We start from the raw sequence: 19,300 nt of genomic DNA on the forward strand, positions 1-19,300 counted from the left end.
AAAAAGTATTAAGTAATTTTCACAAGCAATACAATAACATGTAACTTGTCACATGTTTTAAAAAATATTTACAATATTGCTTGAAGTATAAAAGTATTCCTGTTGTTATTGTTAAAATCAATTTTAAAAAAGGACTCCAGTATAGAAATTTATTACTTCTATGAAAGATGTTCTTTAAATCTTGAATTTTATAGTCATGTAATTAGGCTACTAATCTTTATATGATTTCGATCATACTTGATTTCTCAATAATGAAAATGAAAAAGTTTAGTTGATAAAAAATTTATTCAAAACATATCAAGAACCACATAGTTTAAAACTGCAAAAATAAAAGACAATTTCTGGTAACTTAAAATAAAGAGTATCTAAAAACAACCACATTAACATCTACTATTTATAATACAATCTCAAAACCAAAGCTAATCTCCATATTTCTATATCTCGATACATTTGAGCTAGAATCCTCCTCCTTACCTCACTACATTATTATGCAACCCCTTCGGTTTTAACAGTTAAAATATAACTTGGGTATTTTCTGTATACTATTGATCTCTTCCCACACTGAAAAATTAAAATAGTTCAAATGATTAGAAACTAATTTTCACTTAAAAAAAAGAACAGGTTAGTAAAACATTTTTTTGAAAACAATGGGTGGCTTAGTATTCTGAATTGAGCTACACAAGAACACATTTCTACTTGTGCACTCTCCAGATTATTCACTATGCATTTATATATATATAGAAGACATTTGAAAAAAGCTTTTCATCTTTTTTTTTTTTGGTCAAGAGTCACACCACTCAGGTGCTGTGAAACAGCAGAATTAACCCCAGTTTATAAAGGGAGAACCAAGGCACCATAGTGAGATCTCACCAGGGCCAGAGTGAGACCTCATTTACCTTCTGACTTCTTATGTCCACAGCCAGATTCCTCTTTCTGGAGGACATTAATTTGTTCAACGATGGAAGTAAGCAATGTGGGGTTTATTGTGGGAGAACTAGTTTTGGCTCTGTAGGTAAAAAGTTCACAGCGTGGACAAGGTAGAGAGGACAATTTCAGTGTGAAAGGGGTTAATGAGAAGAAAGTTAAAACCAGGGTACAGACTCTATTCAGACAGAGATCACTTTTCAGACATAAAAATAGCAAAACAAGGGTAGGAAAAAATAATAGCTATAGAGTTTCTCATTTCTAAGCCAAGGGGCTTTTACAAAATCACTTTAAAAGTAGAAGCTCTCTTGAAGACAACCCTTAAGCATCTTATTCTCCCCACGCTTCATAGAACTCCTGTGAGATGGAGAGTACTAATTTTTTACTAGGGATGAAGGTGAGAAGTAAGGAAGTTAAGAGGCTAAGACCATATGGAGAATGAATAGACTGGAGCAGATGTAATGTCTTAAAGCTTTGGCTTAGAAATAGAAACAGAAGGTAAAGGATAAACAGGAACTTTTCTGGATGGACAAGTGGAATAATCCAGGGATCCAGTAACAACACCACCTACTTAACATTTTTCTACAAAGAACTTGGAATTTCAAGTACATAGTGAAACCTAAGATGACATATGTTCTTCCGGGTATTGAAATGCTCAGTTGAAGGGAATATAGCAATAAGTTCTCATAAGACCACATGAAAAAAACAGAGGCATTAATAAGCCACAGTATGGATAAGTGCAAACTAAGGCATTTAGGACAAAATAATGCTGCCTGTAGCTAAAATCTGATGGACATGGAGCCAGCAACATGACTTCTGAGAGGAATTTAATTTAGCCTGATCAATGAGTTAGGGTGGATTAAAGAAAAAAAAAAAAGAAAATGAAAAGCTGGTCATTATTGGCAAGAATAATAAAAGCTAAAACAACGGTGCCCATGCATTTGGGAATCAATGGAACTCTGGGCTTTATAAACCCACTGTGAGTTATTAAGGGACATTACGAATGCTTGAAATACATTCCTAACCTCTGGAGGAGACACATAAGACATTTATTCATGGCTGTCAGACATATTTGTAGTAGGATAGGCCACAGTTCTAAGCCAGTGTAGCAAATCTGATGTTCTGGATTCCCAAGGGGTATTCCCCTGCAGTCTCCTCCAATCAACTTTACAGTTCAATCCTGTGCCACAATAATAAATACAACCGGTTCAGGCCATGATAGCAGGGGTCCTGCTGGGCCATGGGGAACCTGATCATAAAATCTTTAAATGGTAATGCTGGGAAAAACCTCAAGAAGGGAACTGTTCAGTCTCCTACCTCTAGATGGAGTGAAACATTGAAACATCTCAGAAAGCTGGTTTTTGTTTATTGAAGATTGTTTGGGATCGCAGTTGTAATCTAGTAATAATTTCAAGTCCATTAGTCTATCTCCTTGGGTCTAAATGACCTGTGCGTGTGTGTGTGTGAGCGCGCGCGTGTGTGTGCACTCAGTAAATGATATGCCTGTATAAATCGTATGCAAGTGGCAACTGTAAACAACACAGCTCTAGAATGGGAGTCCTTAGAGGATAGGGCCCGGCTGACCTATAATTCATGGAGGTGCTGCTGTTTTCCATAAATATTCACAACATCTGAAACTCAGGCATTATCCTTACACCTCACAGCTAGAGGTGACAGATACTGCATATAACTAGAACTTTTTGGATCACAACAAACCGTGGAAAATTCTTCAAGAGATGGGAATACCAGACCACCTGACCTGCCTCCTGAGAAATCTGTATGCAGGTCAGGAAGCAACAGTTAGAACAGGACATGGAACAACAGACTGGTTCCAAGTTGGGAAAGCAGTATGTCAAGGCTCTATGTTGTCACCCTGTTTATTTAACTTATATGCAGAGTGCATCATGCAAAATGCTGGGATGGATGAAGCACAAGCTGGAATCAAGATTGCCAGGAGAAATATCAATAACCTCAGATATGCAGAAAGAGAAGAAGAACAGAAAGCCTCTTGATGAAAGTGAAAGAGGAGAATGAAAAAGTTGGCTTAAAACTCAACATTCAGAAAACTAAGATCATGGCATCTGGTCCCATCACTTCATGGCAAATAGATGGGGAAACAGTGCAAACAGTGGCTGACTTTATTTTTGGGAGCTCCAAAATCACTGCAGATGGTGACTGCAGCCATTAAACTAAAAGACACTCGCTCCTTGGAAGAAAAGCTATGACCAACCTAGACAGCATATTAAAAAGCAGAGACATTACTTTGCCAACAAAGGTCTGTCTGGTCAAAGCTATGGTTTTTCCAGTAGTCATGCATAGATGTGAGAGTTGTAATATAAAAAAAGCTGAGCACCAAAGAATTGATGCTTTTGAACTGTGGTGTTGGAGAAGACTTTTGAGAGTCCATTGGACTGCAAGAAGATCCAACCAGTCCATCCTAAAGGAGATCAGTCCTGAATATTCATTGGAAGGACTGATGTTGAAGCTGAAACTCCACTACTTTGGCCACCTCATGAGAAGAGTTGACTCATTGGAAAAGACCCTGATGCTGGGAAAGATTGAAGGCAGGAGAAGGAGACGACAGAGGATGAGATGGTTGGATGGCATTACTGACTCGATGGACATGAGTTTGAGTAAGCTCCACGAGTTGGTGATGGACAGGGAAGCCTGGCGTGCTGCAGTCCACGGGGTTGCAAAGAGTTGTACATGACTGAGTGACTGAACTGAACTTTTGATGAGGGCGGTATGTAGGTATGTAATTTGATATACATCATGGCCTTGTCCCCCAAACACTGACTAGAATATTCTGGGGGAATGGACCAATGGAAGAGATTTATTCCCAATCTATGGAATGGAGAATCCTTTTCTTTGTCAATGGTGGTTTCCCTTCTTCTTGAAATATAGAAGGAACTTCTACATCATAGTCTCAATTGATGTTTGATAAAAAGATGTTTAGTGTCATCTGAATTGCTGACATTCTCTTTATTCTAGTCTACTCAGTTCCAAATTTCCACAATCAAACAAACATGCTAGAGAATACCTATCCTAATACATGGAAATGCAGTAGAAATAAACCTAATACTTTATATATTTTGGCCATTGAGGCAAAAAGGCTTCTGAACCTACTTCTAACCTTTTTGCAGAAATAATGCTAAAGTAGTATAAAAAAATGCTAAAGCAAGATAATAAAATGGGCCTGAAATAGATGTTTGTAGATGTGAGGGTTTTCTTACATGTGTGAACTCCAAAATATTTTTCAACTGTGAATTTTAAGTGGGCTTCTCTCCCCTCTGTCTTTCTCTCTCTCTGATGGATACACGCATACACACACACACACACACACCCATCCTAAGAAGGAAAAGGCTGTCACTAAGGAGAAATGCCAGCAGGTGGTTGACTTTAGAGCAGTGAATACAGTGCATCCCAGTGTGAAGGTGTGGTAACAAGAAATCCTTAAGAAATTCTGTTATGTTGAATGTAATTTAAATTATTTTGGCACTTGTTAAATGATCTTACCATGCACCCTAGAAGTGTTTAGTTAACATTTGAAATTTCCTAGTTGGGGATATACCCTCCAAATGTTGTTAGTTAGCTTTCGAAAAGCTCATTTCAGAGGCTACTACCACAAGAGTTCAGCATCAGAGACTTTGTTAATAGGTGATTATTTTCAGTGGTCAAATTAATGGTGTTAAAGGTATGTGGACTGGCAAAAATACTACAAGGCATTCCACCCTTTCACAAACAGGGCATACAGTGCTAACAAGCCCACTAGCTCTAGGATTCCTAGATTACTAACCTACTCTGTGTCTAGAATTTGAACAGAATCAGGCTGCCTGACACTGAATCAGCTGTAATATTACTGGATTCACTTCTAATAACCCTTTTACACAAAATATTGGTGGGTTCTCTAAAAGAATGGAGTGGGGACTTTTTTCAGCTTATATGACAGGTTGACTATTATAGGATGTCTGTTCTGGTGCCTGCTTGTTTATGTACATGAATGACACCGACATTGGCTTAAAACCTGATTTCCGTGTAATATACCACCTAGTAAGGTTGCGGGGAGGAGACCTACAGTCCTTATCTACTGGAAGCCACCAAAACTGAAAGTGAAAGTCACTCAGTTGTGTCTGATTCTTTGCGACCCCATGGACTACACAGTCCATGGAATTCTCCAGCCCAGAACACTGGAGTGGGTAGTCTTTCCCTTCTCCAGGGCATGTTCTCAACCCAGGGATCAAATCCAGGTCTCCCACATTGCAGGCGGATTCTTTACCAACTGAGCTATCAGTCAGAAGCCCACCAAACCACCTAATAATTGCAAGTGCTCAAACTGACAAAGTCCAGCTTACAACAATTTTAATGGAAGGAACACAAATACCTTTCAAGAGCCATAAGATGAACCCAGGCACAGTCCACAGTTGAACAGGCTTACAAATAGCAGTTTCTAGTTTAACAGAAGAACTCCAAGTCCTTGTTCCTCCTAGGAGGTTTGCAAATTGCCCAAGGATGAAGGGTGTTGCCAGTTCAGCACAGGAACACGAGAAGCATAGAACTAAGCCACAGGTAGGGGCCTTGATATTTCTACGTTCATTTCAACTGACCACCCCTCCCCTCCCCCCAAACACGTGCATGTTACAGGGAAGCCAAGGACAGGTAAGAGTCTTCAACTTGCATATTCTGACACTATTTCTTACGTGTGTGTTCTCAGTTGCTCAGTCATATTTGACTCTTTGTGACCCCATGGACTGTAGCCCACCAGGCTCCTCTATCCTTGGCCTTCTTACATGTTCTAAAATGGAATAGAACATATAAAAAAGCCAAGGATAGAGGAACCCTCATAGAAGAGAAAACAAACCACTGCCTTTTAAGAATTAATCTAAATTCTTGCCCCATCATGTCAGAGCAATCCTAAGTGATGCTGACAATAGTTTAGTGTGGTGTGCAAAGAACCTGGTGATCTGCTATTGCAGCGATGATGTATGCTCCTGGAGGTTAGGCCATCTACAAACTCGAGGCTGTGTGTTTAAGATGAAGCATGCACACTCTCCCTTGAAATGCAAAGCTGCTAGCATTAAGTGGATAAGCACTCTGGGATTTATTTCTGGTTCAGTGTGTTTTAATAAACCAGTTATGGGAAGAGTATCTAGTATCAGCTGTGGCTTACATCCTTAAGCCTCACTCACGGACCTTGAAGAGTCTGACTTCCAAATTTAACTGTCCATCCTCAAGTGGTCTAGACTCCAAATTTAGAGATCAACAAGCTAATTTTAGATGGCATTTTTTGCTTGAGGGAGCTTGTTGATCAAACCCTTTTAAAGCTCCATTCTATTCCCCTCAGTATTTAGAGAGAACAGATGGAAGGCACCGAGATAAGCAATTATATAGCTTCTGTGACCCATGTAAGGGGCCAACAGCTATAAAATCTACCAGTTTGTTAAAGAAATATCATAGCTGACAGAAAAGCAAAGAGGATATTGAACTAGCTGGCTGTTGCAAGAGGTGTCTACATCCTGAGATTTCTTTTCTATAACTACACCAAGAATGTCAAAAATTGCAATAGTGGCTACTTGTTGGTAGGGAGGCAGAAAGGCAGGTCAAAGGGTTCTGAAGCTCAGTGCTTCCAATCTCTTTCCCTAGTGCCAGTGAAGACATCTCAATTCCCCCTGAGGTCCAAGGTCTTCTTTTGCAACACTAATCCAACAATTTGCTTCCCACCAGGACCCAAAAAACCATCCCCAATTTTTAAAGCTCACTAAGGAGTGGCTGCACCTCAGCATCTTCCACTGTAACATCCAGTATGTATAAACCACTTCCTTATCAAGGAGAACTCTGACTAGAGTCAACTTTCTACTGGAAGATAGTGCAAGGATCCTTATACCTTCAGTTACATTAACTCACTGATGGGATTCCAAGTAATAAAGTTAGGTACCTTCTTTCTGTGCCAGCTTGCTAGCAAGGGCAGTGAACTAACTTTGAGGTAGTGCAGTGATACAGCAATGATGGTCCCTGGTATTTACCCTTTGATTCTGTGTAACTATCATCTTTTGGGGCTTCCCAGGTGGCTCAGTGGTAAAGAATCTGCCTGCCAATGCAAGAGACGCAGGTTCCATCCCTGGGTCGGGAAGATCCCCTGGTGAAGGAAATGGCAACCCACTCCAGTATTTTTGCCTGGGAAATCCCAAGGACAGAGTGGTCTGGCGGGCTAGTCCACCAGGTCACAAAGAGTCAGACATGACTTAGTGAGTAAACAACTATAATCTTTTACAGAATTGCCGGTCATCCATGTAAAGGAGAGGGGCATTGTATTACTACTGTAGAACAACTTGGATAATTTTTTCTGATAAAGCAAGGCAACTGAAAACAGGAAATAAATACACAAGCAAGAAATAGAGTCAGAGCAATGTGAATCATAACTTATCTTTGGTATCCCATTAGAAATCTATGTTAATATTCTATTAACTATTTTATTTGTGTACTATTTTATTTCAGTGCTTATGTCACTCTTTCCTAATATATGACAAGTCTGCAGTGTTTTCATAGGTGTGACAAACCCATAAGCTTCCAGAACACATAGTAAAGCAATGCTTGTCTAAGATGTGAGGACAGAAGACTGACACTTCCACGTCTACCTATGCTCCTCATGCTGTTCACCCCGTTATAATTGCTACCTTCAAAGCTCAGTGAGGAAAAGTTGGCAAAGGGAAGTGAGAAAATTCCAGACAGACATTGGCAGGCACCAAGATATTGCAGGAAACACTAGTAAGCCAGTCACTGTAATATCTGCTGTTAGCATCTCCTTACTCTTATTATTGACCAGGTAAAGATAGGGAGGAAGCATCAAGGACCACATGTGGGTTTAGCACACAGGCCATATTAATGGGGCTTTTTTTTGTTTTGTTTTGTTTTAGGTTTTCAAATTTTTAACCTGGCTTTTAAGAGCAAGGATTATTTCATGGTGCTTTTTCCATCAGGCTTTTTTTCCTGAGGTAGATAAAACATGGACAATAAGAAGTCTGAAGAATGCAGAGGGTAGCTGAAGCCTGTGTAGACAGGATTCAGTAGTGAAAGCTGAGCCTGTTATATACAATACCACAGAAAAGAGGGAAAAGGCTCCAGGCTGTCCACCATTTAGAAAGGGCGTTTAGATTTTAACAGGTGGGAAATCTGTTAATCTGGACTAATCTGGACTGCAAAGAACAGAACTGTGGGAACAATGACCAAGTAAGAGAAGAACCTTGGTTAGCACATAGTTCTTCAAGACTAGGTCGATGATAGCAAGAAATATGTATCCCTCAGGACCTTGGTGATCCTGAAATCATAAGAAGGACAAACAGTACAATATCACAAGAGTATAAAAGCAAGCAACAGACCTGAAGGTTTAAACTGCCTTTTGTTATGTTTTTGGGATAAACAATCAAGTATGCCTCTTAGCCTCTTGTTTGTAAGCAGGTATTGTAACTGTACTAAACAAGTCTGGAAAGCCCAAATTCCATGAAATAATTAGTGAGATGGATTCTGAGCTCCTTTTTCTGCCTGTTTGAATTACAGATGAACAGGCTGGTCTGCCTGAGACCCAGTGAGGTTAATATTCCCAGCTGGGGCCTTTCTTTCTGGAGAATCACTGCTGTCATCCCAGGCAGATGCTCTACTTTTAAATGAACATGCCATTGTAGGCCAAATGTTAGTAGTTAAACGCCATCATCACAGAAACACACAAAGCTAGAGTCAAGTTCACAAACACAGCTGGTGGTTAAGAAACTCTTAATGAAAGAAAAAATTCGCTCTTGGTGCCAAGTCATTCATCACAACTTCTAATACACTTAGACTGGGATTGCTTTATATGAGAGAGAATAAAATCATAACTATTGGCCTCAGTTTCTCTCCCCCCAATCTAAGAATAAACATTTGTTAAAACAGCACTGGAGAAAGAGGACCTTCACACGTAATGTTCCCGTGGATTGATGTAGACTCCCTCCAGGTCGCTATATGGATGGTGTCTGCCAGGGCTCCCGTCTTGGTAGCGCATCTGATCATACAGGGGGTACATCTGCTGAGTCCCGTCCTCCCCCACTGGATTCTCATCTTCACAGTCAAATCTCCTGCTCTTCAGTCCATTCTAAAAATTCAAACATTGCTTACATTAGTTGAGCATCTGTTTGCATTTTTTCTATCTCTTGGGTGAAAACAGGCAAGCACAGAATTTATTACACATAAGCTATTTATTGAATGGCAAGGTGAAGTTCAACAGCTTATCATTTTCTAGTCACTTGTTGCTTATAACACCTAAGAGTGATGGCATCTCCTAAACAGAAAACTGTGACTCACGGGGACTGTGGTCAGTTTCAGGCTTCGAAATTTGGAACTGGTAGGAGTTAAGCTGGAGAAAAACAAAGTTGTGAACTGCAGGAGTCTCTCAGCAAGGCTCAAGCTTAGAATCTGTGCATGAGATAATACAGAGATTTAAATCAAATAACCAAAACCAAACCAAAAGAAGCCTCAGGATTCAGAATTGCGGAATTAGCAGAGAGACACAGTGAAATGCATAGGTAATATCTGACTGTATGCCCAACACAGCTGAGAATAAGAAATGCTTTCAAAAAACAGCCTCTTGTCTTGACCTTTCTTCCTTGCTTGACTCTAGGTCACAGCTGACACCATAAAATGAACCTCCCTGGTGCTCTGTGTTGTCTCTGGTACTGATCCTCTGTCAGGTTATTGGTTTCATATAACTTGATTACTTCTAAGAGGAATAAACCAGCTCAAGGACTTTACAAAATCACACTACAGGTGCTCAGATAGCAGAGGTGAAGAAAATGAAATTGCACGGAAATAAAATGATCTTTTAATAAACATGCTGGTCACTGGCTCCACCTGGGCTGACCCTGCTGGAGGATCATGTTACTTACAGGGCGCTGGACACTTCCAGTCTCTCTTTCTTTGAACTGAGTCTGCAGAGGCAAGTGTTCAGTCTGGAGGGAGAAGACAGAAAAAGACATGCACTTTAAAGCACAAAGCACATGATAAAACAGATCAACCAAGACCACTAAGACTCCTAGTTTTAAAAGAACCAATCGTGTCTTGTTAAATGTCTGCCAATGAAGCAAACTGTTCCACGTGAGGATGGGAAGAGCAACAGCATTTCCTGAGTGTTATCTTTCTCTCAGCTCCAGCCTTCTTATAGAGGGAGAAAATGCACAGAACATCTCCTACAGAAGCTCTCATGCAAACTGGTTTGCATCTTACTCCAGGGAGCACTCAGCACAGAAGGGCTCTTGCCTCTTCTTGGTGGAAGAGTCTGATATTTTGAATTGGCTAAAAGGGGTTTGGGGTGGTAATGAAAGGTTATTCTGTTTTTATCTATAGATGTATATATGGTCTGCTTTCTCTTCCTCTTGCTACTCCTTGTCTCCCAAACCTATACAGCTCATAAAAGGGATTCATCATTTCTAAACCTCAGCCTGAGAGAATGTTTCTCAGCTTCCCCTTGGCTTACAAACACATACTTACCTTCAGCCCCAAGTTCAAATATCATCTCTTTCAGGAAGCAGAGCACAAAACCCTCAGGCAGAGAGAGTCACTTTCCTTTCTGTATTTTCACAGCATGTGTAATCACATCTATTTGCTTTCTCCTTCAATGGACTGAGGGTACTGGTTGGAGTATTTACAGACATTATCTCATTTAATTTTTATAATAATTCTGTAAAACCCATGTCTTTATTTTACAGATGACTAAAATGGAGGCTCAGAGTGGTTAAGTAAGGTGTCTCTGGTCACACAGCCTGTAAGTGGTGGATGCTCTGTCTGATTCCTAAACCTATATTCTTATAACCCCTGCTTGTGCCTGGAAAATAGATGTTCAAGAACTGTAATAAAAGAATGCCTGACAAGAATGTACAATGGAGAAAAGACAATCTCTTTAACAAGTGGTGCTGGGAAAACTGGTCAACCACTTGTAAAAGAATGAAACTAGAACATTTTCTAACACCATACACAAAAATAAACTCAAAGTGGATTAAAGATCTAAACGTAAGACCAGAAACTATAAAACTCCTAGAGGAAAACATAGGCAAAACACTCTCCAACATAAATCACAGCAGGATCCTCCATGACCCACCTCCCAGAATATTGGAAATAAAAGCAAAAATAAACAAATGGGACCTAATTAAAATTAAAAGCTTTTGCACAACAAAGGAAACTATAAGCAAGGTGAAAAGACAGCCTTCAGAATGGGAGAAAATAATAGCAAATGAAGCAACAGACAAACAATTAATCTCAAAAATATACAAGCAACTCCTGCAGCTCAATTCCAGAAAAATAAACGACCCAATCAAAAAATGGGCCAAAGAACTAAACAGACATTTCTCCAAAGAAGACATACAGATGGCTAACAAACACATGCAAAGATGCTCAACATCACTCATTATTAGAGAAATGCAAATCAAAACCACAATGAGGTACCATTTCACACCAGTCAGAATGGCTGCTATCCAAAAGTCTACAAGCAATAAATGCTGGAGAGGGTGTGGAGAAAAGGGAACCCTCTTACACTATTGGTGGGAATGCAAACTAGTACAGCCACTATGGAGAACAGTGTGGAGATTCCTTAAAAAACTGGGAATAGAACTGCCACATGACCCAGCAATCCCACTGCTGGGCATACACACCGAGGAAACCAGAATTGAAAGAGACACGCGTACCCCAATGTTCATCGCAGCACTGTTTACAATAGCCAGGACATGGAAGCAACCTAGATGTCCATCAGCAGACGAATGGATAAGGAAGCTGTGGTACATATACACAATGGAATATTACTCAGCCATTAAAAAGAATACATTTGAATCGGTTCTACTGACATGGATGAAACTGGAGCCCATTATACAGAGTGAAGTAAGCCAGAAAGAAAAACACCAATACAGTATACTAATGCATATATATGGAATTTGAAAGATGGTAATGATAACCCTATATGCGAGACAGAATAAGAGACACAGATGCATAGAACAGTCTAATGGACTCTGAGGGAGAAGGTGAGGGCGGGACGTTCTGAGAGAATAGCATTGAAACATGTATCTTATCATATGTGAAACAGAACACCATTCCAGGTTCCATGCATGAGACAAATGCTCAGGGCTGGGGCAATGGGATGACCCAGAGGGATGGGATGGGGAGGGAGGTGGGAGGGGCGTTCAGGATGGGGAACACATGTAAACCCATGGCTGATTCATGTCAATGTATGGCAAAAAACCACTACAATATTGTAAAGTAATTAGCCCCCAACTAAAATAAATGAATTCATTAAAAAAAAAAAAAGAATGCCTGAAAATCCCAGCATATGGGCACATCTATCAGCACGTTCTTCATTTCACTGTCTTTGCTTATGCTGTCCTTTTAGTCTGGAATGTCTGCCACTTAGCCTCTGGCACTTGAAATACTACCAATCTTGGCTAGACTAAAGTCAATTTTTTTTCCTAAAAGGCTTTTCTGCAGTACCCATCAAAGTTAATTTATTTACTCCTACTTTTCCTGTTGTTCTTATTCTTATTTATACCTCTGTTATAGCAGACACCATGATCTGTATTTTAGTTCCTAATGTTTTTATCTTTCAACATTAGTGAGCCTTTCTTGGTCATCCTCCTCCAAACCCACACCCTAGCCTGTGGGTCTGTCATAATAAGTCAATAGTTAACTAATAACTTCACTGAAATATGAACTATCAGTTCTTGATATGTTGCCATGTTATCCAAAGCATAAGTTATCTGTGACAAATTTGTTCCCCCGTCACATTCTGCATGATTCTGGGGTGCTTTCAGCATGATCAGTTGATACTGACAGTGCACAATGGTAAAAATTCAGAGCAGGGCCTGCTCCATGGACCAATCACATGGGGCCTTGTACTCAGAAGGGTCCCACTTTGGGGTTCAATGTTCCATGGTTGCCACCTTAGATTGCTTAATGATTTTATTATGAATTTGTGGTTTGTAAGTGGCCAAAAGGACAACAGAGCATGCTTCAGGGACCTATAACTTCAGCCAGGGTGTCCTGCCTCCTTCTGCTTGTCTATGATTTCTTGGCTGCTACCCCCCAACCCTCCAAGTTTCCCCTCCCTTCCCGTGTCCAATGACTGCTGCTGCCCTCTGCCCTGGCATGGGCCTGAGTGATGGTATAGGGAAGTCTGGGGTCAGGGGTGCATGCCCTCCACACCACAGAGCATCTAGCGGGTGGCAGGAGGATATCAGGACACGTTTCAGTGAGGTCAAACCTCTTACGTCCATACAGGAACCCAGTCTCCATATTGAAAATCTTAATTTTTAAACAAAGGGCCCTGCATTTTGCTTTGCACTGAGACTACAAATTACATAGTTGATCCTGGTCCAAGAAAAACAGACTCAGGAAAAAAAAAAAAAAAAACACCTAAAATTAAAATTAGCATTTTCTCTTGTTTCTTGGCTGTTTTAGATGAGCCATGGTTTTATGGGTGGCTCAGACAGTAAATAATCTGCCTACAATGCAGGAGACCTGGGTTCGATCCCTGGGTCAGGAAGATCCGCTGAAGGGAATGGCAATTCACTCCAGTATTCTCGCCTGGAAAATTCCATGGACAGAGGAGCCTGGCAGGTTACAGTCCATGGGGTCGCAAAGAGTCAGACATGACTAAGTAACTAACACAAATACACACAGCTTTATGAGCAATAACAGCATTGCTGTTTTTGCTTTTCTCATGGCCTGAGATGTAAAATCAGCAAGTACACTTGCAAATATTGGACAAGAAAAGAGAGTTCCTAGGACAGAGCAGGAAGAAATGGTGCCTGGACTCCACGAGCAGGCTTCACCTTCATTGACTGGACAAGCAGCAAATAAGTTCTTATTCTTTATCCAATATTGTAATTCTCTATCAATAAATCATTATACCTCACATAAGTCCATCAATTTTGTAATACAATAGTTAGTAAAATTCTTTATATAGACAGAAGCCCCACATGTCCTAGGGATGGCCCTGCATCAGGGACCAAGACTAAGGATGCCTGCCTCTGCAATGTATTGCCATCTAGCTTCTGACCAGATACCTAAGGAACTTAATTTTATAGTGGCTGATAAGTGTGCTCTCTTTCTGCTAGTCCATAACTACTCCAAATGTTACAAATCTGACTTCCTAAAAAATTTAATCACAAGAATATATAGACAAGTGTCTTGCATGATACCTCACATATGACTGGGTGCTTGGTATATATAAACTGAATTAACCTATGATATTTTAATTGGTGGGTACATGGTATATATTATTATTCTTGTGTTTTTTCCCAGAAAGCCTTGGGCGAGTCTGAATCTCTAATACATATTTATATTTCCCTACTTTACATGTACTATCTTGTAACAATTTCTACTGAGCTACAACCCATACTTATTTTCCTGATTCACTAAAGCCTTTTCCTGATTCACTAAAGCCATGTAGATTTTCATTCCTGTCTTCCAAGGTACTAATAAAATAGTTTTTCAAATTTTATTATGTGTTATCTTAATTAATATTTTTACTTTCTCTGACTCAACAAATAAACCAAAACCTCCACATGTTACTATGTGTTATATTTTACTCTTTCCATGTAGATAAGACTTTAAAACACCATAAACGGAGCTTTTAGAGTTACTAAAGTTTATTTTCAGTGATAAACAGAATCAAGATTTCAAGTTGCTATTGTCAACAAGTCTACAACACATTGGACACTCTGCTTGCTCTGGCAGTGGAAAAACTACAAACTAGAGTTCCAGTTGGAACCATTATTCCCTACCGAATTTGAATCCTTTTGGTCTTCTCTCATATCATAATTTCATCCTCAAAATGCTCTTGTACTTCCTTCCACGTCTTCTTTTTGCTCACACTCTTTCACTGTAATTTATAAACCTTAAACAATATTTTTTTTTTTTACAATATTTTTTAAACACATTCTCTTACCTTCCCAAATGTTTCTCTAACATGTTCTCTCCAATTTCTAGCCCCAACTGACATTCATCCGCCTCTTCCACAATTTTCTTAAGTTGAGAGAAAGTTGCTGCAGATCACTCCCACATCTACAAGAACTTCCCTATCATTCTCCGAATTTTCAGCTCTCTCACTCTTATTTGCCATGGATTCCTACCTCTTGGCATGACAATATGTTCAAGCATCTGCCATCTTAAGAGATAAATGAAAAGATAATATCTATTAAAACTTCAACATCTTAAATTCCAAAAGGGCATATACCTCTTAAAACTTCAGCTTAACAAGATAGCTAAAACTCATTACCTGCTGAAGGACCACCCAACCTCTCTCAGTTCCTAAGATTGTAAGGGAATATAAACTAAGCTATGATCAGTGTGTTCTCTTGGCAAAACTCTATTAGCCTTTGCCCTGCTTCATTCTGTACTCCAAGGAAGTGGGAAATAGATTTAAGGGCCTAGATCTGATAGACAGAGTGCCTGATGAACTAAGGACTCAGGTTCATGACATTTTATAGGAAACAGGGAGCAAGAAAATCCCCAAGAAAAAGAAATGTAAAAAAGCAAAATGGCTTTCTGAGGAGGGCTTACAGATAGCTGTGAAAAGAAGAGAAGTGGAAAACAAAGGAGAAAACGAAAGATATACTCATTTGAATGTAGAGTTCCAAAGAATAGCAAGGAGGGATAAGAAAGCTTTCCTCAATGATCAGTACAAAGAAATAGAGGAAAACAATAGAATGGGAAAGACGAGAGATCCTTTAAGAAAATTAGAGATACCAAGGGAATATTTCATGAAAAGATGGGCTTAATAAAGGGCAGAAATGGTAGGGACCTAACAGAAGCAGAAGATACTAAGGAGAGGTGGCAAGAATACACAGAAGAATTGTACAAAAAAGTTCTTCACAACCCAGACAATAACGATGATGGGATCACTCATCTAGAGCCAGACATCCTGGAATGTGAAGTCAAGTGGGCCTTAGGAAGCATCACTAGAACAAAGCTAGTGGAGGTGATGGAGTTCCAGTTGAGCTATTTCAAATCCTAAAAGATGACACTGTGAAAGTGCTACACTCAATATGCCAGCAAATTTGGAAAACTCAGCAGTGGCCACAGGACTGGAAAATGTCAGTTTTCATTCCAATCCCAAAGAAAGGCAATGCCAAAGAATGCTCAAACTACCACACAATTGCACTCATCTCACACGCTAGTAAAGTAATGCTCAAAATTCTCCAAGCCAGGCTTCAGCAATACGTGAACCGTGAACTTCCAGATGTTCAAGCTGGTTTTAGAAAAGGCAGAGGAACCAGAGATCAAATTGCCAACATCCGATGGATCATCGAAAAAGCAAGAGAGTTCCAGAAAAACATCTATTTCTGCTTTATTGAGTATGCCAAAGCCTTTGACTGTGTGGATCACAATAAACTGTGGAAAATTCTGAAAGAGATGGGAATACCAGACCACCTGACCTACCTCCTGAGAAATCTGTATGCATGTCAGGAAGCAACAGTTAGAACTAGACATGGAACAACAGACTGGTTCCAAATACGAAAAGGAGTACGTCAAGGCTGTATATTGTCACCCTGCTTATTTAACTTATATGCAGAGTACATCATGAGAAACACTGGGCTGGAGGAAGCACAAGCTGGAATCAAGATTGCCAGGAGAAATATCAATAACCTCAGCTATACAGATGACACCACCCTTATGGCAGAAAGTGAAGAAGAACTAAAGAGCCTCTTGATGAAAGTGAAAGAAGAGACTGAAAAAGTTGGCTTAAAGCTCAACATTCAGAAAGCTAAGATGATGGCATCTGGTCCCATCACTTCATGGCAAACAGATGGAGAAACAGTGGAAATACTGGCAGTCTTTATTTTTGGGGCTCCAAAATCACTGCAGATGGTGACTGCAGCCATGAAATTAAAAGATGCTTACTCCTTGGAAGGAAAGTTATGACCAACCTAGACAGCATATTAAAAAGCAGAGACATTACTTTGCTAACAAAGGTCCATCTAGTTCAGGCTATGGTTTTTCCAGTAGTCATGTATGGATGTGAGAATTGGAGTATAAAGAAAGCTGAGCGCCGAAGAATTGATGCTTTTGAACTGTGGCGTTGGAGAAGGCTCTTGAGAGTCCCTTGGACTGCCAAGGAGATCCAACCAGTCCATCCTAAAGCAGATCAGCCCTGAGTGTTCATTGGAAGGACTGATGTTGAAGCTGAACCTCCAATACTTTGGCCACTTGATGCGAAAAGCTGACTCATTTGAAGCAGGACGAGAAGGGGATCACAGAGGATGAGATGGTTGGATGGCATCACCGACTCAATGGACGTGAGTATGGGTAAACTCTAGGAGTTGGTGATGGACAGGGAGGCCTGGCGTGCTGCAGTCCATGAGGTCGAAAAGAGTCGGACAAGACTGAGTTACTGAACTGAACTGAACTGATAAACTAAGTACTCCACAACTTCATACCTGGTGTGTAATACCTAGTCTCTCCTCCTTTGCTTTCTTCCCAATTCAAGCATCTGTTAAGCTTCCACATCACTTCTTTGGGTAACTTTATATCACCACCTATAGTACACCAGAGATAACCAAATACTTTCACATGTACTATTTTTATAAAACCAGAGAATCTCAGAGTAAAGATCATGTGAAGAATGCATGAATAATGAATTTATTAATAAACTGTCATGATTCCACCTGAAATGTCTTGAGAGACACAAAGTCCTTCTTTTCACAGCCCTAATGGGATCACTAGCAAATTCTACCAAACGTTTAAAGAATTAATACTACTCATAAATTCTTTATGCAAATGAGAGAAAGGAGAACATTTTGTAAATACTTTTATGAAATTAGCATCCTTCTAATTACAAAACCAGGAAAAGGTATTGCAAAAAAAAAAAGAAAAGTTTTTATTCCTTTTATCTCAAAACCTTAAATGAAAACAGTCCTCTACAGTTGAATACTAAACAAATCATGGTGTATTCGTAAAATGAGGAGTACTACTCAGCAATGAAAGGATATTTATGCAACATGAATCTCAAAAATATCATGCTAAAGGAGTTAGACAGAAAACAGTATGCTGTCTTCCTCCCTCTGTGAAATTCTTTATAAAAAAAATGTAACTATTATTCTGTGATAGAAATCACATTAGGTGTGGTGCAGGGTATGTGTGATAAGTTTTTCAGGTGATAGAAATGTTCTTGATTGAGATAGTGTACATGAATGTATACATTTGGCAAAGCTTATCGAACTGTACACGTAAAATGGGTCAAGTATTATGCCAATTATATCTCAATAAAGTTGGTTTTAAAAAAAAACTATGCTTTTCCTTCTTATCATAGTCATTCACTTTTGCAGGAGCATGCACACGGAGGGAATTAGAATGGGAATTCACTGACAGTCTGGAATCTGGTATGATACAAAAACATAGTAAATTCTCAATAAATACTTCATACCAGATCATCCTTGATGCAGGAGTTTCTCGACTATAATATTCAATTGCTTACTTGTGTTCTAGTGACTGAGTTCCTAATCCACAGAGGTGATTTTACCACACTAAAGGAACAATACATGAAGAAACGGTTATCATACATAATTCACTAAGTATGGATTCCTCAAGGCACGAAGGATATTACTTTCCTATCAAGTACCTCTCTAAATCATGACTAAAACTGTGAACCAAAAGTCAATTTTCCCTTTCACTTTTATTAATAGCTGTGAGAGTGGCTGGCCATGTTGTATGAGCAACTATAAAGATTGTGTTCTAATCAAGCAAAATTAACTACAACATTAATTGGGCACTTGTTTAATGAGATATATAATTATTACTGTTCTCTACAATAATTGCCCAAGCTATTCACATGAATGTCTCTTATTAGTATAGTAGACCCTTGGCATTTACAGATTTAACACTGCTGGTTTTAACCATTCATGAGTGAATTTTACAAGGTTATGACAGGTTGTAATTTCTAACTTTGTTGAGAAACAAATTTGAATACAGACTGAGGAGATTTGTGTTATGGAATAGTTATTTAGCTAGTTAATGAGCTCAGCAACTGCTAAGCTGTATCTTTGTTATTTTCAACTCATTTACGAATTCTCTAAAAGATAGGGGTACTTAAGAAAGTAGGGTTTCTCAAAAGCCTGTGTACATTTCCTCGGTGAATGTCAAAGGGGTGCTATATTATTAATCAACCTTTTCCTTTTAAATTGAGAAACTGTTTTCACTAATTTTTAGTTAATTCTTAGGTTTCTAGTATTTAGAATCAATTATGATCGATGCACTATACATTATACAGATTAAATGCATAAAGACTTTCTGGATCTTATTCCCTAAGATTTGATATTTTATTTGCTTATAACTCCTCCTTGCTAATTATTGAGAGAGTAAGGCTCATTTCTAT

At 39.3% G+C, this 19,300-nt stretch overlaps 1 protein-coding gene across 2 annotated transcripts in view; it reads right to left on the reverse strand.

Annotated features, from left to right (window-relative positions):
- NECTIN3 (nectin cell adhesion molecule 3) overlaps positions 1-19,300 on the reverse strand; it is a 146,008-nt gene that overhangs the window by 1,234 nt on the left and 125,474 nt on the right. Inside the window, exons 8-10 of one of the 2 annotated variants that reach the window (XM_081542747.1) lie at positions 9,834-9,896; positions 9,253-9,363; positions 8,862-9,043 (exon numbers count right to left, since the gene is read on the reverse strand). In XM_081542747.1, coding sequence (XP_081398873.1) covers positions 8,864-9,043; positions 9,253-9,363; positions 9,834-9,896 — 354 coding nt within the window. In that variant the 3' untranslated portion in view covers positions 8,862-8,863. Of the gene's footprint in view, positions 1-8,744; positions 9,044-9,252; positions 9,364-9,833; positions 9,897-19,300 lie in introns of those variants that run through there. The other variant, XM_081542777.1, reaches the window with a different exon arrangement.

The sequence above is a fragment of the Giraffa tippelskirchi genome, chromosome 2 (genome assembly GCF_054371585.1).
Source record: "Giraffa tippelskirchi isolate mGirTip1 chromosome 2, T2T-mGirTip1v1.2.pri, whole genome shotgun sequence".
Classification (NCBI taxonomy): domain Eukaryota; kingdom Metazoa; phylum Chordata; class Mammalia; order Artiodactyla; family Giraffidae; genus Giraffa; species Giraffa tippelskirchi.